At 40.8% G+C, this 21,414-nt stretch overlaps 1 protein-coding gene across 2 annotated transcripts in view; it reads left to right on the top strand.

Annotated features, from left to right (window-relative positions):
- Positions 1-21,414, top strand: part of TPRG1 (tumor protein p63 regulated 1) — a 202,197-nt gene that overhangs the window by 92,658 nt on the left and 88,125 nt on the right. The window contains exons 3-4 of one of the 2 annotated variants that reach the window (XM_028100915.2): positions 6,025-6,255; positions 15,154-15,245. In XM_028100915.2, the coding sequence (XP_027956716.1) occupies positions 6,034-6,255; positions 15,154-15,245 (314 nt within the window). In that variant the 5' untranslated portion in view covers positions 6,025-6,033. The remainder of the gene's footprint in view (positions 1-6,024; positions 6,256-15,153; positions 15,246-21,414) is intronic. The other variant, XM_088025057.1, reaches the window with a different exon arrangement.

The raw sequence follows: 21,414 nt of genomic DNA, 5'->3' as shown, positions 1-21,414 counted from the left end.
TTCTCGAAGAGACTCAGGAAAGGCTGCACATATAAATTCACATAAATTACCTTTATAAAATGTCAAAATTAAAAGTGGATTTTTATTTTGGGGATGTGCCTCGAGCATGTTAACCCCTTCTAGTGGGTAGAGGTGTCACCATCAGAAAAGCAGTCGACTTCTTTGAAAGCAACATAAGCCACAGGAACTTACTCCCACGCTCCCTCCCCAGCCCAGCACTACCTCACCTGCAAGAGGCAGCAGTTCTTGTCAGCAAACCAGGGACTTTTCTAAGCTCCTAGCTGGCCCGCAGATAATCCTCCGGAAAGAGTATTTTTAATCCCGGGCTGGCCATAACTTCATTCTTTATTACTTCTTTTTAATTGACTAACTGGACAGTTCAGGGGAGAAACAGAACCCAACTGGGCCTCAGTTTCCTCATTTACAAAATGTGGATGGGTGTTTCCTAACTAGGCATTCTGTCTGCCCAAGGATCCGGAGAGGCAGTAATGGGGATCCTTAAGTAGGTATTAATATTTCAAAAGCTTTATGGAAATCACAAGACACCTGCAATAGGGTTAAAAACAATCCCATGGAGACTTATGGAAATACATGGAGAAGACAGGGAAAGTAAGGGAGAAACAGCTGTGCAGGCTTGCCAGGGAGGCAGAGAGGGTGAGGAGCCAAGGACTTCTTACAACTGGATGGAAAAAGGGGGAACATAGTGCTGGAGAGTGGCATGCATGGCCCTTGAAAAGAGGCTCACCGTGAAACAGCCCTGAGGTTTACTGCTATCTCTGTTTATTTTACTGTTATCTCTGTGATTCTTTTTGTTATGTCTAACCTATTCTTTATTAAACTCTTGTGAAAACGAGAAAGTCCCCAAACTCTCCCTTTCTTTGCCTCTGGTTGGAGTGGTGGCCACTCAGTGTGGCCAGCTACTTCTTTAAAGCTGATCAGAAGTTTTCAGCATAGTTCATTGTATGCTTTTCTAGAAAACAAATATTTATTGGGGTCAGCTCTTCTGGATCTCTCTTTGATTTTAATAAAGCAAAAAATAATTGTCTTGAGTTTGCACAGTTTGTCCACAGGACAGAAATCTTTCAGCTGGAACAGAATCTTCCAGAATAAAGGTTTGGAAGGCACTGGAAAGGGTAGGGAATGTTTCTAGTTCTGATGATTTAGGATGGAGTCCCAGAATGGAATATTAAGCAGGCAATGTCTGTAGTAGGATGTAGGTTTAATTCAGGGCCACATTATCATTTTCATGAGCCTAAAACTCTTTAGCCTTTATGGACCTCTCCACCTCTCCATAACATTATCAATATTAAAACTTACATTTCTTTATGACTTTAAATGGTTCCCCCATTTTTTCGGTTTTAGGCAAAACCAAAAGTTTTGGGTGTCCTACAAATTTCACTTTTTTTCCTGACATGAGAAAAAAATCAAAACGTTTCTTTTGACCATGCAATTTTTAATTTGTCTCTTCCAATTTTAAAATAAATTAACACGTTTCCTGAGCCCCTAAAAGGTTTGTGGACCATAGGCACTACGCCTGTTGAACCTAAGAGATAAGTCAGCCTGACTGCAAGGTAGAGGAGAAAGCTTTAGTTCACAGGGCTGGGTGCTGGGTACCTGCTGCGGATCCAAGAGAAACTGGGGTGAGCCTTGTTCCATGGGAGGTGTATCTTCCATCCCAGAGCAAAGCAGAGCTGACTGATGGAGACATTAGACAAAATTGTTTCCAGTTGACCAACACCTAAGTTTGACAACTGCTTCTCTGCTTTTCTTCTAAGTGATACAACTTGAAGCAGTGAACAAGAGTCAGGAGTCCTGTCTTGTTTCTATTTAGCTGCGTGTCCTTGGGCGAGTCCCCCTCCTGAGCATTCCGCAGTTTGCAAAATGAAGGAGTTGGACTAGACATTGATTCTCGAGCTACAATTTATGCCCTATATGCTTCTGAAATATTATCAGAAAAAGTCACAGAAACACAGATGAAAGCACGTATACAGTGAGGCAGGTATACTTAGATGAGGACCCAGAAATAAGTTATTTACTGCAATACTGTATTAAGTTTAGCTCTGAATTTGCTGGCAGCTGAAAAATATAGAATTCTTACCATCTAACGGAAGGAAGAATAGTGCTTCTTTAGATATTTATTTGGCGTTACATTTGAGGAGGTCATGGAGAAGATAGGACCACTAGTTGACCCCTGAGCGAGCCCCAGAGCAATCGGAAACTTCTCCTCTCTCCTCTGCCCTTGAAACATACACGCCACCCACTATTCCCACGGTGGGAGCCACTTGAAGGACACAGCCTAGAGAGAGAGAAAGAGAGAGAGAGTAAGGTATTGCTGAGACCATTTTGACCTTATATGTGACTGAATCCAGGTATGTCCTGTGTATAAACTTTTAAGATTCTGGCGGGCACATGCAGAGATGTGCTTGTCTTGAGGCGCCCAAGACAAATTCATATGTGAGTTGCCTTGCTTGTTAAACCTGCCACCTACCAATTTGGATTGGTCTGTTCTTTGGTCTCTCCTTGCCCTCCGTGTCGGGGGGTGAGGGGCAGTTTCAGATTATACCAGAATTTGCAAATCAAAATATTTATTAAATGTTTTATTTCTTATTGCAAAAGCAGCACTAACACAATTACAAAAACTTTTTTTAAAAGGCAAAAATTCAGTTTCAATCCAACTACCTCAATAAATCTAAGTATTTTCCTTGTGCTCTTTACCAATGTAAAAATTATTCAAATCCTCCTATCTAGAGAAAGTCTTTGTTTTTTGCTTTTGCTTTTTTTTTTTTTTCCACCTAGGAAGATACATCCTTTACTTCCCTGCTGCAGCAGTGCTTATGCAAGTTATTTTAAATGTCTGCACGGTATCAATTGGACAGACTTAGCAATTCCTTGGCTGTTAGGTGTTTAGTTGATTTCTGATTTTTCATTACCTCCCAGAATAAGCAATTAATACTGCACTCTTTTTCTTCTTCAGAGTGTCCTGGAATGAGATTAGGTCAAAAAGTACGGACTTATTCTTTTCTAAGCCTTGACCTTACTTTCCTTAGAAATTGTGCTACTTGAGTACTAAATGCTAACATTTAAGATTCCAAGAAGTGTTAGAGAATAATGATCTTTTTAAATTATAAATGGCTCCAGATGGGTCTGTTGCAAGGCATGCTTTATCCATGTAAGGCAGTGGAAACATTTGAATTTGTCTAGATTTGTTTTCAGTATTAATACGCTTTTAGTGTTTCAATGTATACTACTCAGGCAGAGGTAGGAGAACATATCTATTGAATTCGGGAGAAACATTGGCTGGGCAGAGGTTGATGAGGAATAAAGCTGGCCGCTTCGGTGCTTGGCACTCCTCTCACATTGGGGAGGTTGTTGAAGAAGTCACATTCATTGTCCTTACAAAGATGTCCCCGTGACTAGAGCAGAGCTGGAATCATCCCGGAGTAAGGCAGCCGGGTTCCATTTTCCACGATTCGTGGCTGTAAGAATTTAACTGGAGCTGAGTTTCCTTCTTTCCTGGATCTCAAACAGCTTGGTCTCAAAGTGCTCTGATTCTTTTCCCTGAGTGTTTCCAGAGAAGACAGCCTGAGGGAGAGGAAGTGGTGCTAATTAAGTCCTCCCTCTGTTTTTCAGGCACGGGAGCCTTCTGCAGATGTCTGTTGTGAGGCGTGTGTTCCCAGAGTGTGGCAAATACAGAAGCAGGCTTTCCTTCCCCAAAGGCACAAACTTTCCTTAACAGGTTACAGGGAACTCTAGAAACACACTTCCTTCCAACAGCCACTGTTTGATTGAGGTGACAGACCTGCCAGGGAGGCCAAAGTGCTTCACCGATTGTTCTCTCTGTCTCTGTTTCTGTCTCTCTCTCTCTCACACACACACACACACCACACACATACACACATACACTTGCACATGCACACACAATTTTTCCTGCTTCTGTGGGTGCGCCTTGTATTTCTTACAGGCCAATCTCTGCCTTTTATGCATCTAACTTAAAAAAATTACTGAAGACTCAGCAAAGCCTTCCTGCTGCAACACAGCGTGCCTCATGATGGGCGTGCTGGATTGACAGGAAGCATGGTTGGGAGCCCGGGGTGGGCATCCAGGTGCTGCCACGATGATCTGAGTGTGCCCTGGGTGGGTCCCCTAAACGCTGTGATCCCCAGAGAGATGCAGGTAAAATCATCTTCTATGGTTGCTGGGAGGATCAGATGGGGACTGTGGAGGGCTTTTCACTGGTGAGCCCCCCTAACCAGCTGTGTTTTCTCCTGCATTCAAGCCCCTCAGGGTGACTGTGTATGTCCACCTTTGCCTGAGATAATCCTGATTTACTCTCTCATTCTGACATAATTGTTAATAGTATGTTTTTCATGCTCCAAAGTGTCCAGCTTTAGGCAATAGGTTATATGCTCATACTATTTTTACCTCTCTTGAATACTCTAATTCCAATGTTAAGAATGTACACTTGCTGGGGTTGGGGCTGTTTCTCACTGTCTAGTGTTTCACAAGAATCGAGGGAATGAGATTTATCTGAGTAGGAGCACTGAGGCAGCTCTGAGGATAAGATGGTGTTCCCAGTCACAGTGAAGCCAGGCACAAAACCTACCTTCTATGTAGCATGGACGGTGTACTTACTGCAGGTCTGCCTATCTGGCCTCAGCTTGGAAATGGTGACCTGATGTAGGGGTGCTTTTTACTAGGCTAGTGTGTGCTTTCTATTTATTTTGTTTAATTCTGCTGTATATTTACAGAATAGAAATAAGTTTATCATGTTTTTACTTATATATAATCATTGTAAGCATCCAGAGACTTACGAAAACAAAAAATTAAAATAACCTCATCCAGAAATAACCGTTAATATTCTATTTTATTTCCTTTTTTTTTTTTTTAGTTTTTGATGTAGTGTTCAATGATTCATTAGTTAAGTATAACACCCAGTGCTCATTACAGCATGTGCCCTCCTCAGTACCCATCACCCTGTTACCCCTTCTCCCACTCTCTGCCCCTCTGAAGCCCTCAGATTGTTTCCCATGGTCCATAGTCTCTCATGGTTCATCTCCCTCTCTGATTTCTTTTTAGACGTTTTCTAGCCCTGTCACACAATACATGTATATACATATTCAACTCCCAGTTTCCTTTCTTCTTTCTTTTTTTCTTTTTGAATCTGAATTATTTTAACCCATTTGAATATAGTAAGTCATAATTATTCATAATGTTTTTCCACTAACAATATATTTTGGACAGATTTCCATGATAAAAATATGCATTTATATTTTTAATGACTACATTATATTTCACTTTATGATATAACATATTTAGCCAGTTCCCTACTGACCAGTTCTTAGTTTTACTATATTCTTTTGGTATTAGATACAATGTTGTTTGAGTGTCTAATGTGGCTGTTTTATAAATGTTTTGCTATTAGACATAAAGTTGTGTATTTTTCTGTTATTAGAGACATGTGATGAACTACTTCAATATTGATATTTTTAGGCATTTGTCTAAATTATTTCCTTACGATAGAATTTTAGAATTGTTGTTTTTGAGTCAAAATATGCTCAGTTCTAAGTGCTTTTGTGCCCTATTACTACCCAAGCAGCATTCAAGAAGGTGCATTATCATTCCATTTACCTGTTAAATATGTTGGCAGGCTGGTGGGTTTTTAAGCAAAAATTCTATGAAATCATGAAGATCAACTGCTTGGTAATTATTTCATACTGCCATCTCTGTACTCCGCTTCTTGTCCTCTGGGATTCAAGGTGGGAAAATGGACCTACTTGCAGACCCTTTTGTCTGTCTAAAGGGTCTCTGCTTCGCTCCCCTGGTAAATGGCCCAACAGGGTAATGCAGTCTGTGTTATTGAACTGCATTCATTAAGGCCTTTGTTTAGTTAACAAGTGAGTGCCTTTGTCAGTTTCAGGAGCATCATTTGCACCCTGTCGACTTTTTGCCCTGGCCAGGACAGAGGTGACTTCTTTTCCCTTTATTTTTTCCCTAATGAAAAGATTATTTCTTCTCTTGTTTTAGGTAGAAGAAATGTCAATGATTAGGAGTTTTGAAGGATTCCAGCCTGTATCTCTGAAGCAGGAGGGAGATTACCAACCCTCTGAGACTGACCAGCTGTCCACGGAGGAGGGGGACCCAGGCATGGACCCAGAGCCAAGGCAGATTTCAAGGCAGCCAAGTGTGACCGAATCAACACTGTACCCCAATCCTTATCACCGACCTTTTGTCTCACGGAAGTACTTTGCTACACGGGTAAAGTTTTTGGTGCCCTGAAGTACTGTACAAGACAATTCTTACAATATTCTAATATTACCAAGTATTTTCACATTTGTTATCTCATGTAATAGTCATAATAACTGTGAATTAGTTATCCTTCTCCCCATTTTACAGGTGAAGGGGCTGAATTTCAGAGAAGTTAAGGGTCTATTTTTGATAACCAGGTAGTATTGAGGAGAAGTCGGTTATCCAGTGTCTGTGGATCTTTGGCTCCTCAGTCCTGTGTTCATGTTAAACCTGATCTCCACAGATTAATGATCTATGGAGAGAAAACCCAAGCAGCTAGAATATAAAGTTGTGTGCCCAGAGTGGTTATTTGTTGCATGTTTGAAAAAGACATGGGTGATGGAGTGGAAAGGCTTGCTGAGAATGGATTGAACCTCAGGGTCTACACTGGGCTGCTGGTGTTACGTGTGGGAGCAGGCACTTCGAAATCCCAAACCTTTGGCTGCTGTCTGCAGCTGACCTCTTTTACCTGAGCATTAGAGCTGAGAGAGTAAATGGATGGATGGGTAATGAGGATGGGGTTTGTATATCTAGATACAAAGATTGATGGGGCGCCTGGGTGGCTCAGTCGGTTGAGTATCTGACTCTTAATTTTGGCTCAGGTCATGATCTTGGGGGTTGTGGGATTGAACCCCATGTCAGGCTCTGCACTGTACTGGGTGTGGAGCCTACTTGAGATTCTCTCTCTCCCTCTCCCTCTCCCCCTTCCCCTGCTCACTCACTCTCTCTTAAAAAGAAAAAAAAAAGATATTTTGAACTTCTAGCATTTGGATCAAGTGGAGAGTGCTTCCTGGGTTTGAGTACTTTTCTCTTTCTCTCGAACTCTCCTTCCTACTTATCAATGTTCTTTCCCAATCCTTCAATGTTCTTGTTTACACAGTAATTGCTGGCTCACAGGCTATAATCAGTCGGTGGCAAAACTGGGGATTGTACAGTGTGACAAAGGAGAGTATCTCATCTTTGAAGCATACGTGGGACACATCTTGAAAAAAGGTTTTTCTCAACTCAATCTTATAATTAAATGGTGGCTAAGACATTGTGACAATTTACAAAGTTTTAATGAATCCTGATTTGGTAGCTTTTAAAACATCTTTGGTTAAGATAAAAATTCAGCTAATGTGACTCAGTGTGTGTGTGTGTGCATGTACGTGTGTGTGCACGCACGTGTGCGCGTGCATGTTTGAAGCTAAGATATACCCGTATCATCTGTATTTAGCCACTCGTATGTGTTAAGGTGCTTTGGTAGGTGCTATGCTATGTGCGTGTTTGTGTGAGCGTCTTTGTCTAGGCAGAGCATATAGTTTGTTTTCTAAAGTATGTGAACGTTATTGAATAAGCAAAATTAAGTTGTAAGATACATCTGTGAAGGAAATCAAAGCATCCCCTAAAGTTGTCTCATCTTTGGTAATGATGATGTATCAGTCACAGTTTGATGAGATAACAACCATGAGTGGTATGGAATAAGAGATTCATTGTGCTCAGAAGCTGGTGCAGTCATGAGGGCTGGCTGGGGAGTCTCTGCAAAGCTGTTGTCTTTGCATCTGGTGATGGGCCTGAAGCTGCGCCACGCCATCAAGTGAAGCAGCCGTGAATATGAGCTGCCGCAGTCACTGCGGGCCTGCACTGATCTTCCGCAGGGAAATGACCGATGTGTCACTTCTGCCTTGCCAGTCTGACACTAATGTCTCTTGTGGCCAACTCTAATTGGGAAACAGGAAAAGAAATTCTAGAAAAATGTAGTTTTAGCTTAGCTAAATCGACACAGTTTGAAGCCACCATGGAGCTTTTCTTTGTTTGTTTGAATGATGCTTTTATTTGTGTGGCTCTATGTAACTTATCAAGTGAAGTTCCCTGGAGCCACACTGTAAGGTAGGCAGGGGAGGACTTAGCACTCTTGCTTCATTGTAAACAGTGCAGCTTCAGGGGAGTGAAGTGACCTGACCAAGTCACACAATATTAGTGGAATAGCTTTAGCTAGAATCTGTATCTCCTGTCTCTAAGTCCAGAGCTCTTCCCACCTCATGTACAACTGCACGTATGGCCCCTTTCTAAGTCAGTCAATGACTGACTCCAGTCCATGTGAAGAGTATCTTCTCCCTCGGGTATATAGAAACAAGCCCTAAGTTCTCAAGATGTTGGGAGGGAAAGCTTCTAATGTTAATGAGTTTAAAGTAGACTTGAGGATTCTTTAGGAGCTGTGAGGGCTACATTCCCAAGGCACTCAGCATTTGCTCTCCTTCAGACCACATAATATATATTCTGTGAGCATGTGAATATAATGAATGTGCTTTATATGTATTTTTATATTTTTATCTATACCTATAAATTTCCTCATTTGCAATGTGTGGATAAAATACTAGTTTTATACAGAGGTTTAAGTAGGCTGATTTTGTAAATATTTTTAGTACAGTGTATGACACGTCTATTAACATTTCCTAAGCAGCATCTCGTTGCTATTATGAATGCTTTCTCCTTTTCTTGTTGATTTGGCATTCCCATTTCTGTAGTTGGTCATAGGGAGTGACATTAAGATGCCCGTGACCTCACCATGACTTCCAGAAGGAGATATAAATGTAGATGTATAGCGTCTATAGCAATAAAGAGGTTTGAGTTAAGGAAACTCATTCATTTCTCAGGGAATAATTCAATAAGACCCCGGCTCTGAATGATTCGGATCTATGAAAGATTCATCATAAAGTATCATTTCTTAGAGCTGAAACGAGATCGACAGATGATCTGGTCCACTGGTTCTCCATTTTATCATGCAAACAAATGACCTGCAAATCTTGTGAAAATGCTGGTCTGATTCAGTAGGCCTAGAGGAAGGTCTTAGATTCTGCATTTATATAGATCCTCTGGCAATAAGATGCAATCTGTCCATAGACCACACCTTGAGCACCAACGAGCTAGTCAACACTCTCGTTTTCAGAAGTAACTAAGGCCCAGAGAGGGGTTGTTGCTTGTCCAGTGTCATAACCATTAATAAGCACCAACTTGCCCAAGACGCTAGTAGTAAGTGCTAAAGCTAGGGTTAGAACCCAAGTTTCCCAATTCCCAATTCATATTTCTATGATCCCAAGAAGCAATTAAAAAGAAGTAAGTTTATTACAGTGCAAGAGTTTAAAGCATATAGGTTGTAAATTCAGAAGAACAGTAAGTAAATGAGTTGAGGAATTCCTTGATCAAGCATTTTATTAAATGTTTTAAAATCATTTCACAAAAGGTAGCTTATTGGAAAAATTAAAAAGAAAAATGTCTATAAGCAAAATAAAAGCCACCATAATCTCCCTGCCCAACATTAACCAAAGTATATTGAATGTGTGCTTATACATTTTGGTGTATATCCTGTCTTATTTATTTCCTCACATGTACAATTCGTTGCATAAAAATATTTCTGTGTCAATAACTATACCTCCATAAACTCATTTTTCACAATTCAATAACATTCCACTATAGAGATATGCTACAATTTATTCAACTTTTGATGGACATGTAAGTTGTTTCCTACTTGTATCTTTTAACCCAGAAAGGAAAGTTACTCTTTGGCTTGCTGTGGTAGTATGGCACTGAGTTTCTTAGGCTCCAGGAGTAGATGCCCAATGCTATAATAAGAAGATCAATTATATGAGTTTCAAGCTGGATACACAAAGATGTGACTGCTCTGGAAGTTTAAATTAATTCAGGACAAACAAGAGGCTCAGTCTCACAACCCTGAGATCATGACCTGAGCTGAAATCAAGAGTCGATTGCTTAGCCTACTAAGCCACCCAGGTGCCCCCAAGAGTCATTTTTTTAGCATTATAACCTCATGTATTAGATCATACCAGATCATAAAAGAAGTCAATCTGGTTCCTTAAACCTCTTATGTTATTTCATGGGGCATCTGGGATGTTGCTTCCTACCACAGGCTTCCAGACTATTATTTATTTCCTGAACTGTGCCCTTCCAACATAGCGATGTTCTTGCTCGGAGCCAGAAGGGGCCTTAGAGGAAAATTTAATCCAACCCCTGAAACACACAAAGGAGATGTGACTTGTCCAAAGTCAACCAGCAATTTAGGAGCCATGCCAAGACTGAGAGCCAGGACTCCTGATACTTTTTACCACCCCTCCAGAGCCTCTGACCTTGGACAATGAATGAGAGGTCATAGGAATGAATGTCTGAAGCACTTGCTATCACTCTGCTTGGATATTTTTTTCCTCCTGTTTTGTTCATTTGCTATTTTATTGCTTAGACATATCTAAAAAAGGCCTAGTGCCTTTTCTGAACAAAAGTACCACTCAAGGCTAATAACTCGAGGTATATTATGATAATCCCTTTAGTTGTGGAGACTGATATTCAAAAGCAACTTCTTATGAAAGGAACAATACTTGATACGCATGGGGAAAGATATTTTTAAACTCCCTGTAGGACTCTATATTTGCAGATACCTTATCAGAAAGTTGAAAGCGATTAGGGATGGGGAATTATCTCTAAATTTGTACTTGAGGATGTAAATTACATACAAACTAATGGGACTAAAACTATTTGATCTTTTAATATTTAATTAATGGTTCCCCATGGCCTTTTTATAGCCTGTGTTCTATTGTGAGGAACGAGACCTTAATAAGCAGGTTTGGGACTTCCCATTGTGTAGCAAGATGTCATTGCTTTCATGACACTAATTTGGCTTTCATACTCTCTCCCTTCTCCTCTTCTCTTACTATAGGGTTCCCTGTGTCTTGCTCTTTCATTGGGAACAACTAAATATATTAGTTGTATTGTTATTGTCTGTGTGAGCTTCTTCCTGGTCTAGAAATTACATATCTCACTGGGCAAAAGATTTCTTGATTCCCCTCCTTACACTGAAATCCCTTGAAGATTGTAATAAAGTTGATGTTTCGTTCTGAGGGTAGGCACTTAACAATAATAAAATAAGAAGCATTTCCTTTATTTTCAAAGAGAGACAACTTTGCCCTGGACTTTACAAATCACATCCAATTTAGAGCTGTTTTTCTGCCCGTATGTGTTTACCACAGAGTGATTTCTATCTGGGCATGGTGACACCCACAAGAGAGATCCTATTGTGTCTGAGTCCCTGGGAGCATTCCTCTCTATGCTGCCCCCTCCTCTTACTGTCTGGCTAAGGAGTCCAGTACATGGGAAACTATTAGCAGCAGATGGGAGTATTAATTATGTGACAACTGGCCCCTGGCTAGTCCAGCTTACAGAAATATAGGGAAACACACACACACACACACACGTCTTTGAAATTCCCTCAGTAGGTTTGTTTTGACTGAAGACATTCAGTGCTGAACTATTAGAAAAGATATTGCCTACTATGCTGTGTAATGACTTGTAAATAAGAAGCCCTCCTCATGATTTTTCTTCAAATTTAGCATTAGAAATATATATGTATTGGATGATGGGTACTTATTATTCCATCATACTTTCCTATTAGTCTTAGGCGGCATGGAGTCTTCGAGATAATTGTTCCCTTGCAGTGACCATTAGACCCCCAAATCCTGGTACAACTATTTTCCCTCCATTTAATATTACAAAAAGAATGAAAATACAGTGTTTTATTATTCAGTGTTCCCATATGCTTCTGGCATTTCCCAACAGCTCTGTTACAGTTACTATTATCTTATCCCCTCGGCAAATGAGTAAACTGATGTCTGGAATAATAAGGACATAATATGGGTCTCACGGCAGGCAGAGACCTTGCCCTAGACACAAGTCAGAGTGTTCACACACTATCTCGTTTTCTACACTGAGTGGCTGAAGTTTATTTATTCCAGTCAACCCACAATGGCAAACGGAAGAGAGTAAAATAATCTATCAGGATACAGTGATTAACTGTTCCATAAAGGCACAACCACTGTTTCTGCTGAAGGTGAGAATAGCACACTCAGTGAGGACACTGACAGTACTCTAGAAACCTCCCAACCATTTTATAAAAACCATACTGATGTTCAATGTTTAGGTTTTGAAAAGGTGTACAGTAAAACGTCACCTCCATCCACTGTCCCATCAAGTGCCTCCCCCCTCATAGGGGACCACTGTTAGCATTTTCTAGGTATCCTTCTAGAGTTGCTTTAGCATATACAAGCACGTGCAAATATTTATTCTCATCCCTTCTCTTTTTTATACAAAAATGTGACATATTTATCTTTTCTGTTGAACATTTTTTCTTTCACTTAATAATACATTTTGAAATCATTCCATATTAGCACGGATTTCCTAATTTTTCATATTCATCATGTTCCATTGTATGGACGTGTCCCCTATTATATCTAACAAGTCCCCTATTGATTGATATGTGCCTTATTTCCAAAATTTCGCTATTCACAAATAAGGCTGCGAAGAACTCTTCATACACATCTGTCATTTTGCACATATGCAAGAACATCCGTAGTATGATTTCACAGAAGTGGAATGTGTAGATCAAAGGATAGATCATTTTGATAGATTTTGCCAGTTGCTTTCCATAGGGAAGACAAGTAAGGTTTTGAAAAATTCTAAAATTTTATATTCATCTTCACATGTTCTGGCAAAGTGCCTGGTGTAAAAGCATTCAACAAAATGCTTATTTTGGGATTATTTCATTATTCTCCAGTTTCACTTACAGTTTTTTTTTTTTTTTTTTTGTTCTTCTGAAAAGTATTAGTTTCACTACTGAGCTATATTAGCTAGAGGAAGAAATTGTGTGGATATACGAAGAGAGACAGGAAAAATAGCCTGATGAGTCATCAAAGAAAGGCTGATTTTGAGCAGTGGGCCTGGTGCATTCTGGCTGTATCCCAGGAAGCTTGGGTTGGGAGATGGGAGCACTGTCATGGGATTATAGGGGATTTCTCTCCAGCCTAGTTTGATCCTGCCAGTGGGGTCCCTAGAACAGTGATGTTGGCACAGCCTTCTCTGTCAGTGGGGGCTCAAGGCATACTTGATTTATGCTCCACAACTTACTGATTTAATGACTTACAACTTCCGGCAGGCACAGGCTGCCATCTTAACTCTCTGACAACCTGTGAACCAGCAGCTGAGGATGACAAAGGAGTCAGAAATCATTCAGTCCACTGGCTGACTATTCAGTTCAGCAGGAAATGTGTTAAAATGAGGTACTCAGAATGTCTCAGTATCAGGGCTGTGATCATATTTTCTTAAAGACTTCCAGGAGGCTTTCATCATCAGTTTGGCTCAGAAAGCTCTGGTTCAGTCTCCTCATTTGTCTTTATACATAAGGATATGGAGGCCAAGAAAACTCAGATCATTGGCTAGAGGTCACAGAATTGATTTACCACAGATCTGGAACAGGAACCCAGGTCACTCGACTCTGTTCAATGGACATTTCCTGGATGACTTGGGCTTTGCCCAGTGAATTGGAGGGGGAGGGGCAGAGCTAAGTAGGGAAAGCTCTGCACCATTTCCTACCACTTCATCTGAAGCAGTGCCATTCTTTTCCTGTTTTTCGTATATGGTTTCTCCTATTCTAAGGTTTTTTTTTCCTTGACCTATGGACTCTGTGGCCAAAATGTTTCAAAGTCTTTCATCGTAGACTGAGAAAGCAAGCAAATCCTAATCTACCACCCCCGCCCCCAACCAACCTCCGAGAGGAAAAGGCATTTGGATGGATCCTAGGCCAGGCTAGTGTCCTGGTTTCCTTTTGTGAGAGAAGGGTCTCAGGCTGGGAGGATTAAGAATGTTAATATTTAGAGACGATTAGGTGGTTAGTATTAAAGCCCTGTTATATAGAGAATATTCAAGAACTGGCAACCTACTTGTCAGTAGCTCAGGGCTGGGAATGAGGCCAGCACTGCATTGTAGGTGGGGCAATGGAAAGTCTGTTTTCTTGTCTTGTCTCTACCACTTCTTAGCTGAGTGAATTTGACAAGTTACTTCCCCACACTGGCCCCTGTTTCCACACCTATAAAATGAAATGGCTTAGACTAGATAATCCCTGGGCTGTAGTGGTTCTCAACCTTGGCTATATATTGGAGTCATCTGGGATGCATTAAAAAATGCTGGTGTATTGATATGTGAGTCCCATCCACTGAGTATCTGGATATGATTGCCCTGGTGTGCAGCCTGGGCATTAGGATTTTTAAAAGCTCCCCTGGTGATTTTGATGTGTAGCCAAGGGTAACTGTCTAGAGAGCAATAGTTCTCATAGTACAGTCCCACACCAACAGCATCACCTGGGAACTTGTTGGAAATGCAAATTCTCAGGCCCACTCCAGACCTGCTAAATCAGAAACTCTGGAAACAGTGCCCAGACATCTGTGTTTTTGATTCTGATGTGCACTGAAAGTTTAGGGATCACTGAGTTAGAGGTCTATGAATTTCTTATCAGGAAAAGGGTTAATCAAATTTTAAACTAGAGGTAGGCCCATAAGTAGGAGCACCTGTTTGGAGAAGGGTAAAGAATGCAAGATAAGGAGACAAAAAGTTAATTCCCCAGAGTCAGCTAAAATTATGTCAAAATATTAGAAAAAGATTTAGGTGTTTTATTGCCATGTGTTCTTTAAAGAGAGAAAGGTTTGATTTTAAAATGTATATATTGCTAAATGCTTTGAATTTTCTTATAAACTTGTTTATTCAGGAAAACTGGCCCTCTGAAAATGGCTGTCTTCATTTCTTCGAGAAAGTATGAGTAAGATCATGGGAGACAGGACTTGGATCACTTTGGTCCCACCCAAGGAGAACAGCTTTGTAAATACCAGAGTTCAAGACAGCTCCCGGGCAGGCTGTGCCTAGAACAAATAGACAGATGCAAGAGCTATCTTTCCCATCAGCTTTCTGGAGGAGGCTGTGGGTTATACTCACTAATCATAAGCACAAAGAGGGCTCAGTTTTCTCTAAACTAGGTATTTTCTTTGTTCCACTCAGCCGGGGGCCATTGAGACTGCCATAGAAGACTTGAAAGGCCACATAGCCAAGACTTCTGGAGAGACAATTCAAGGCTTCTGGCTCTTGACAGAGTGAGTAGTTATGGCTAAGTGAAGGCCAGTGGAAATCTAGCATTTTCCTTGACACCACTGTAGCAGAATAGAAGGTAGACATGTGGACGGATTTCTTCTGGATGCCGTGTAAGATCATTGATTGGCATATCCCCCAGTTAGAGAGTAAAGTTCTGTGGTGCCCTTATGGCTGATGTATGACTAGGTTTCACTCCTAGCTAGTCGCTTCACTCAGCTATCACTCTGACTCCCTTAGGTCAGGCCCTCATCATGGCTCTCAAGGACTATTGCACTGGCCTCCTCACCCATCTCTTTGGTTCCAATCTGTCTCTTATAAGTACTCTCCTTCCAGCCACATCAGGCTACTAACCATACCACTCAGGGGACGGTGGAAAAGAAGGTTAAAAAAATGAATGAGGTCAATGTATACAGTTTGAATTTTATCTTATGTGTAATAACATGGGCCATGAAACCGGGAAATTCATGCAAGATAGAGAAGACAGGCCACCAGCCCAGAGTTAAGATAAAAACCAAGTGCAACACTTGAGTTCTTATTCCTTTAATAAGTGCTCTATTCATCCCTGAGGCTTATCTTAGCTCCAAGGGCTTTAATTACAAATGACACCATGAAGATGGTTACCTTTGTGTCTTGCACTGGTGTCTGTGACTTTTTCTTCACTTACCAGTAAACTATTAGGAATGCCATGGTCTTTACAGTGATAAAGTAATATATTCACGTAATATGTCCACATAATAATATATTCACATAATAAGAGGAAGAGGTATCTCTTTTCTCCTACAGAATCTATAATATTAAATGGAGGTTGTAGTTAGAACTCCATTTTGGATACTCAGTTGATTCAGTAAGTTTTCTGGCTCCAAAGAGTCCAGCAGAAAAACTCAGTAATTCCTATACCTTGAGTAAAGAATCATTTAATCTTTCACCCCTGGGCAGAACATCTCCTTTAAGTTTTTTTTGGGGGGGGTTTGTGGTGAAGATGGGCAACACTTGAATGTTCAACCTTCCAGTCCAGCAAAATAACTCCCTCAATCAGTGGAATATAGAACCTGATCACCTGTGGGTCCACCTGACTGACCACCGCATGACATTATTTTTTCAAATGAGTTCTAAGAATTGAATGAAAATGAGCTTGGAAAGCCAACCTGATCATTTTTAAGCATTTGTTTCTTCATGTATAGACTGGAGATAATGATATGCACCTGAGGAATTGTTACAAGGGCTAAATGAGATGGCCTGGTAAAATTCTTAGCGAAGTCCCCAGCCCATAGTGGATTTTCAACAGATGTCAGTGTCTCTCCTCTGTTCACAGGTTCTAACTATTGTTAAGGCCTTTTGCTTTTGTTTGTTTGGTTGCCTCTGCCTTTATTTCTGTCCTATCCATCTCTATCTCTTTAATCTCTGGGTTATCTCTAATGAAAAGAAAATTCTATAATTCAGTCTTTTTACTTATTCACTTTTACCAATGCACATTTCACACCCTACCTCCCATCTGCAAAGTAAAATTTGACTTGTACAAATAAAATGTCTACCTTGATTAAGACAGGCATCTACTTGAATTCTGAGGGTCTAATCAGAAGTAGACACTTACCTATTTTGTTTCTACAGTGCTTTTCATTTATAAGAAAAAATGTACAAATGCAGTCTTTCAAAATCCAGGGGTGGCATTTTGAATTCTCAAATAATAGAATCAGCAATTTCTTTAATAGTACATGTTTTAATTGTCTTATTTCTATAGAAATTTGGCTTATTTTTGTTTGTTTGAATGTTTTTGTTCAGTGATTATAAAGGCCTATAGATATCATTTGTCCAAAGATAAATGAGACTTTGTGATCTGCATTGAGACTTAGCACCATAATTCTGTCTGTTTGATTTAACGTCAACTAGGATGATTAATAAAACTAGCAGTTTTCAGATAAATATGAATGGTTGTGCCACAAAGACCCAAGTTTTGCACCTAGCTCTGAACCTAATGGGAAGCTCCAAAGAGTTGATAAGGACTATCTGGCAACTAGTTTTCTATTTCTCTTTTGCTTTGTGGTATTCATATATATTATTGGATAATAATGAAGGATGTATCCTGTTCACGTGGAATTTTAAGCAATCATTGTCATTTGCTGTCAGACTTTCTTCCTTTTGCAGTTTGAAACCATTTCTCTTCTTTACTGTATGTTTTTTAAAGATTTTATTTATTTATTTTTAGAGAGAGAGTGTGATGGAGCAGAGGTGAGGGACAGAGGGGGAAGGAGAGGGAGAGGGAGAGAAAATCCAAAGCAGACTCCATGCTGAGCATGGAGCCCAATCTGGGGCTCAATCCCACGACTGCAAGATCATGACCTGAGCTGAAAAGAAACCAAGAGTCAGACGCTTAACCAGCGGAGCCACCCAGGTGCCCCTCATTTCTCCTCTGTAAATTATAGTTCCTTTGTGTTCTCTTTGGTCTTCCTCTCTGCCAAAATCCTTTTACACATCTTCCCACCCATCAAAAGCTACTTTCAGGGGTACCTGGGTGGCTTAGTCGGTTAAGCGTCTGCTTTCGGCTTTGGTCTTGATCCCAGGGTCCTGGGATCAAGCCCTGCATCGGGCTTCTCACTCAATGGGGAGCCTGCTTCCCCTCCCTCTCTGCCTGGGCCTCTCTGCTTACTTGTGATCTCTCTGTCAAATAAATAAATAAAATCTTAAAAAAAAAGAAAAAGCTACTTTGAAGAAAGATTTGATTCCAGTCATTTCTACCATAGTAAGAATTTGCCCTTTGCTTTTCTTTGCCTGTGGAGTCCTAAAGCTGTCTTCTTGTAATGGAAAGAGCTGCCAGTTGTAATTAAGATGATTCAGGCATCTGGGCTAAATGAATAGGCCCCCAGTCACTGTGACTGTTCAAGCAGAAGATGGGCGGCATTTGTCAAAGGAAGAGCATGCATAGAGGTTCTGAATGACCTTTCACACTTAAGTCTTGCTTTGTTTGTTGTGCACCAATGTAGGGAAGGCAAACACAACAATAAAAACAATCAAAAACCAAAACCCCCAAAATAACAACAGCAAAGCAAAACAAAACAAAAAAAACTGAACAAACCTATAAATATACAGACAGGCCCAGAAAGGTAAGAGCCTGGGGCTACTCTTGTCTCCTATTCTCTTTTTTTCTAATGGGATGAGACCCAGCTATTCAGTTCTTATGAGTTACAGAGACTGTACTATAGACCAGCTTCCCCAACTGCACCAACCACACAAGATGCTTTTCAAGTGTAATGCTTTTGTGTTTAAGAGAGATGACTGGGCTTTATGCACATCAATGGTTAGCTCCTTTTATGGAAATGAGAAACCCCCAGCTGCTATCCAGCAATTTAAGGAATGTTTGCTTTCAAACAAGTATTTCAGTTTCAGAATGATAAGAGTGAAAAACCCCTCTAATGTATACAGCACATGACAAGCTAACTTCATGTCCATGAACTTGCTTTATGTGCACGACAGCCTTGCTGGTTTTGTGATTGCCATTTGACAGATGAGAACTGGAGATGAGGAACAAGGAAGTGGGCAGATGAAGATCACGTAACAGATAAAGCGAGGAAGGCAGACTGGGTCCCTGCACTAGTTGGGTTCTGATTCTTTACCAAAGGGTGTAAGGTGTAGATGTGGGGTGACTTAGGAGCTCAGCTCAACTTTTAGTCATGGGTGGTCAGAGTCCCAGAAGTGGTTTGATGCAGGAGGGTGATGTGGGCACTATAACAATGCATATGTGTTTTATTTTATAACCCCAGTAGAGGTCTGGGACAGCCCCCCATAACCAAACACATGAACATTTTTGCAGGAAAATATGTGATATTTAAAGTAGAATAAATGGCTGCGTGTTGGTTCAGATCTGGCTTGTACCACAGTCGCCATTTTCAGGGTTTTATTGAATTTGGAATCATGGCTGAGGGTGCACAGCATGTACATGTTTGAAACGTGAAGGATCAATGCATGGGGGGAAGGCTGGCTGAGGGATTAGGTGCTGCGCAGTATCAGCGGGTCTGGTCCAGTGGCAGCCGGCGCTGGGTCATGCTGGCTTACGACTGGTGAATGTTACCATTTCAGCAATGTTGAGAGTTGATTGTCAATTATTAAAACATAAAATTCCACACTAAGTAAATTCAATTTAAAGCAAAGCTAATGAACTCAAACCTCCTTACTTTCTGACGCTTTTGACTTCATTTTGCTGTTCCATTTGCTCCTCGTGCCTACGGTATTTGTGTCGTGGAAGTGCTACACGATGTGCTGCCACACACCTCTTCTCAACGGTACCTTCTGTCACACTGGTCACTTGGAATCGACCCTGGTGGCAGTGAGTAAAATGTAAAAGTAAAAATGGAAGTCAGCAAACACGAGAGGTCAGAGCTCGATGTATTGCTTTGTGGATTGTCTAAACTCTAGAAAGCAACAGAGGATATTTTTTAACAATGCTGACTAAGCTTAAAAGTGTGTCATGTCTGTGGCTGTGATACTGTAATTGCACACAAAAAAATTAAAATATTTTTCCAGCATTTAGAAAAACTATTATCCAGTTCCACACAAGTCACCTTTTTCACGGAAGAGTAGGTGAACCCTGAACAGGCAGCCGGGGAAAGCTTATGGCCAAGCAGAGGCTGCAAGGCTGCTGAGCGTCTGTGTTCTGGGCCTGAGGCTGGGGCGGAGGCCATTGTTGCTCTCACACCCGCACTGCTGAGCCCCAGTCTGAGCTGGAGGTTATAAAAAGACTCTTCCTGTTCCATCCCTCTTGTGCTCTCTACTGCAAAAGTGTACCATGGGGCACACTTTCAAGAAGAAATGCTTCATGGAATTCTGTTGTTCAGCATAGAACACCTACTGAAGCATGCGTTTGGGACTGAGAGGCGAACTAATAACCCACAGAGCTGGACTTTGTGGATCTCTGTGCTTAATCGTCTGTGAGGAAGGAGTTCAGGGCAACTCATAGGCTTTGGCCTGGGAAACTGACGGGTTCACTGCCACCATTCCAGGTTTAGAAGGAAATGATAACTCTACTTTATTGAGGATATGCTGTATGCCAAACCTTGCAGAAAGAACTTGGTGCATGCAATCTCATTTAGTTATCCCAACAGTCTTGTCATTTGCTTTTTATAGAACTCGCTGAGCACAGTTTTGGGGAAAAATGTGTGTGAGGTGTCCCTAGAGTAGTCACATGGAGATGTTGAATGGATGGCTTTACATATGGATCCAGATACTATCTTCTTAAGTAGATTTTTCAAAAGGGACAGTGATCCTGACATATTGTTTCTTATAGTCTTGTCTCCTATAGAATCTAAAGGCATTAAATAACATTAAGTCAGTAAAAGCATTTTCCAAGGGATATCACCCCAATCCAGGGGAGCTGCTTTGTGATGTTCTAAATGTATACAAGAATATTATTTAGTAAAATTAGAAAAATTAGTTTGAAGGCACTTGCGTGGAGGACATGAGGAGGATGGACAGACAGGCCAACTGGAGAACTGGAAATATGCAACCATCAACTCCAGCTAGATCCCAGTTAGCTGAAACCGTTAAGAATAGAATCCTAAGAAGATTCTAGTTAGGACCCAGGCCACCAGCCCAGCCCATCCTGGAGATTTATATGCCTCTACAGCTATAAAGTCAGGATAGTGTTTATCTTAACTTCATCTCCTCCTTTCACTGTCCTTCTTGCCCCTTTTGGGAAAGAACTTTTTGAAGAAATTGTGTGTATGGTTTCAGAAGTGATACATTAAGGCAGAACCAAGGAGAACATCTTGACACTCTGTGAAGTCTCAAAAATTGTGTTATAATGGCAATGAAGTGGCTCTTCAGTAGAATGTACTCAAGATGTCTTTATATATGGTCCTTAAGGAGGCAGGAAGAGATGGGATCTTTCTATCCAATACATTAGTCCCAAGTGGTGGGGCGGATGTTCTCATTCCTCTTCTTCCTAAATGAGAAGACTTGCCTCCGGTGGCTGGGGTTCAAGTAACCCTCGCTCTTCATCTTTGTGGAAAATACTGTCTGTTTCATTGCCTACCTTCCCCTAAACCTGCCGAGGTTTCCATCCTAGCACTTTGGTATAATAAATATGTGAAATCCAATTCTGTATCTACATATCATCAATATATGGCATATATAACATATAGACAATAGAACGGAAGTGAGCTTAGTGCCATAGAAAGAGTC

Source organism: Eumetopias jubatus, unplaced genomic scaffold, assembly GCF_037043125.1.
Source record: "Eumetopias jubatus isolate StellerSeaLion01/CBP00866 unplaced genomic scaffold, mEumJub1_p1.0 scaffold_1, whole genome shotgun sequence".
Lineage (NCBI taxonomy): Eukaryota > Metazoa > Chordata > Mammalia > Carnivora > Otariidae > Eumetopias > Eumetopias jubatus.
The sequence above is the reverse complement of the archived record's forward strand: the minus strand, read 5'-3'. Positions and strand labels throughout refer to the sequence as shown.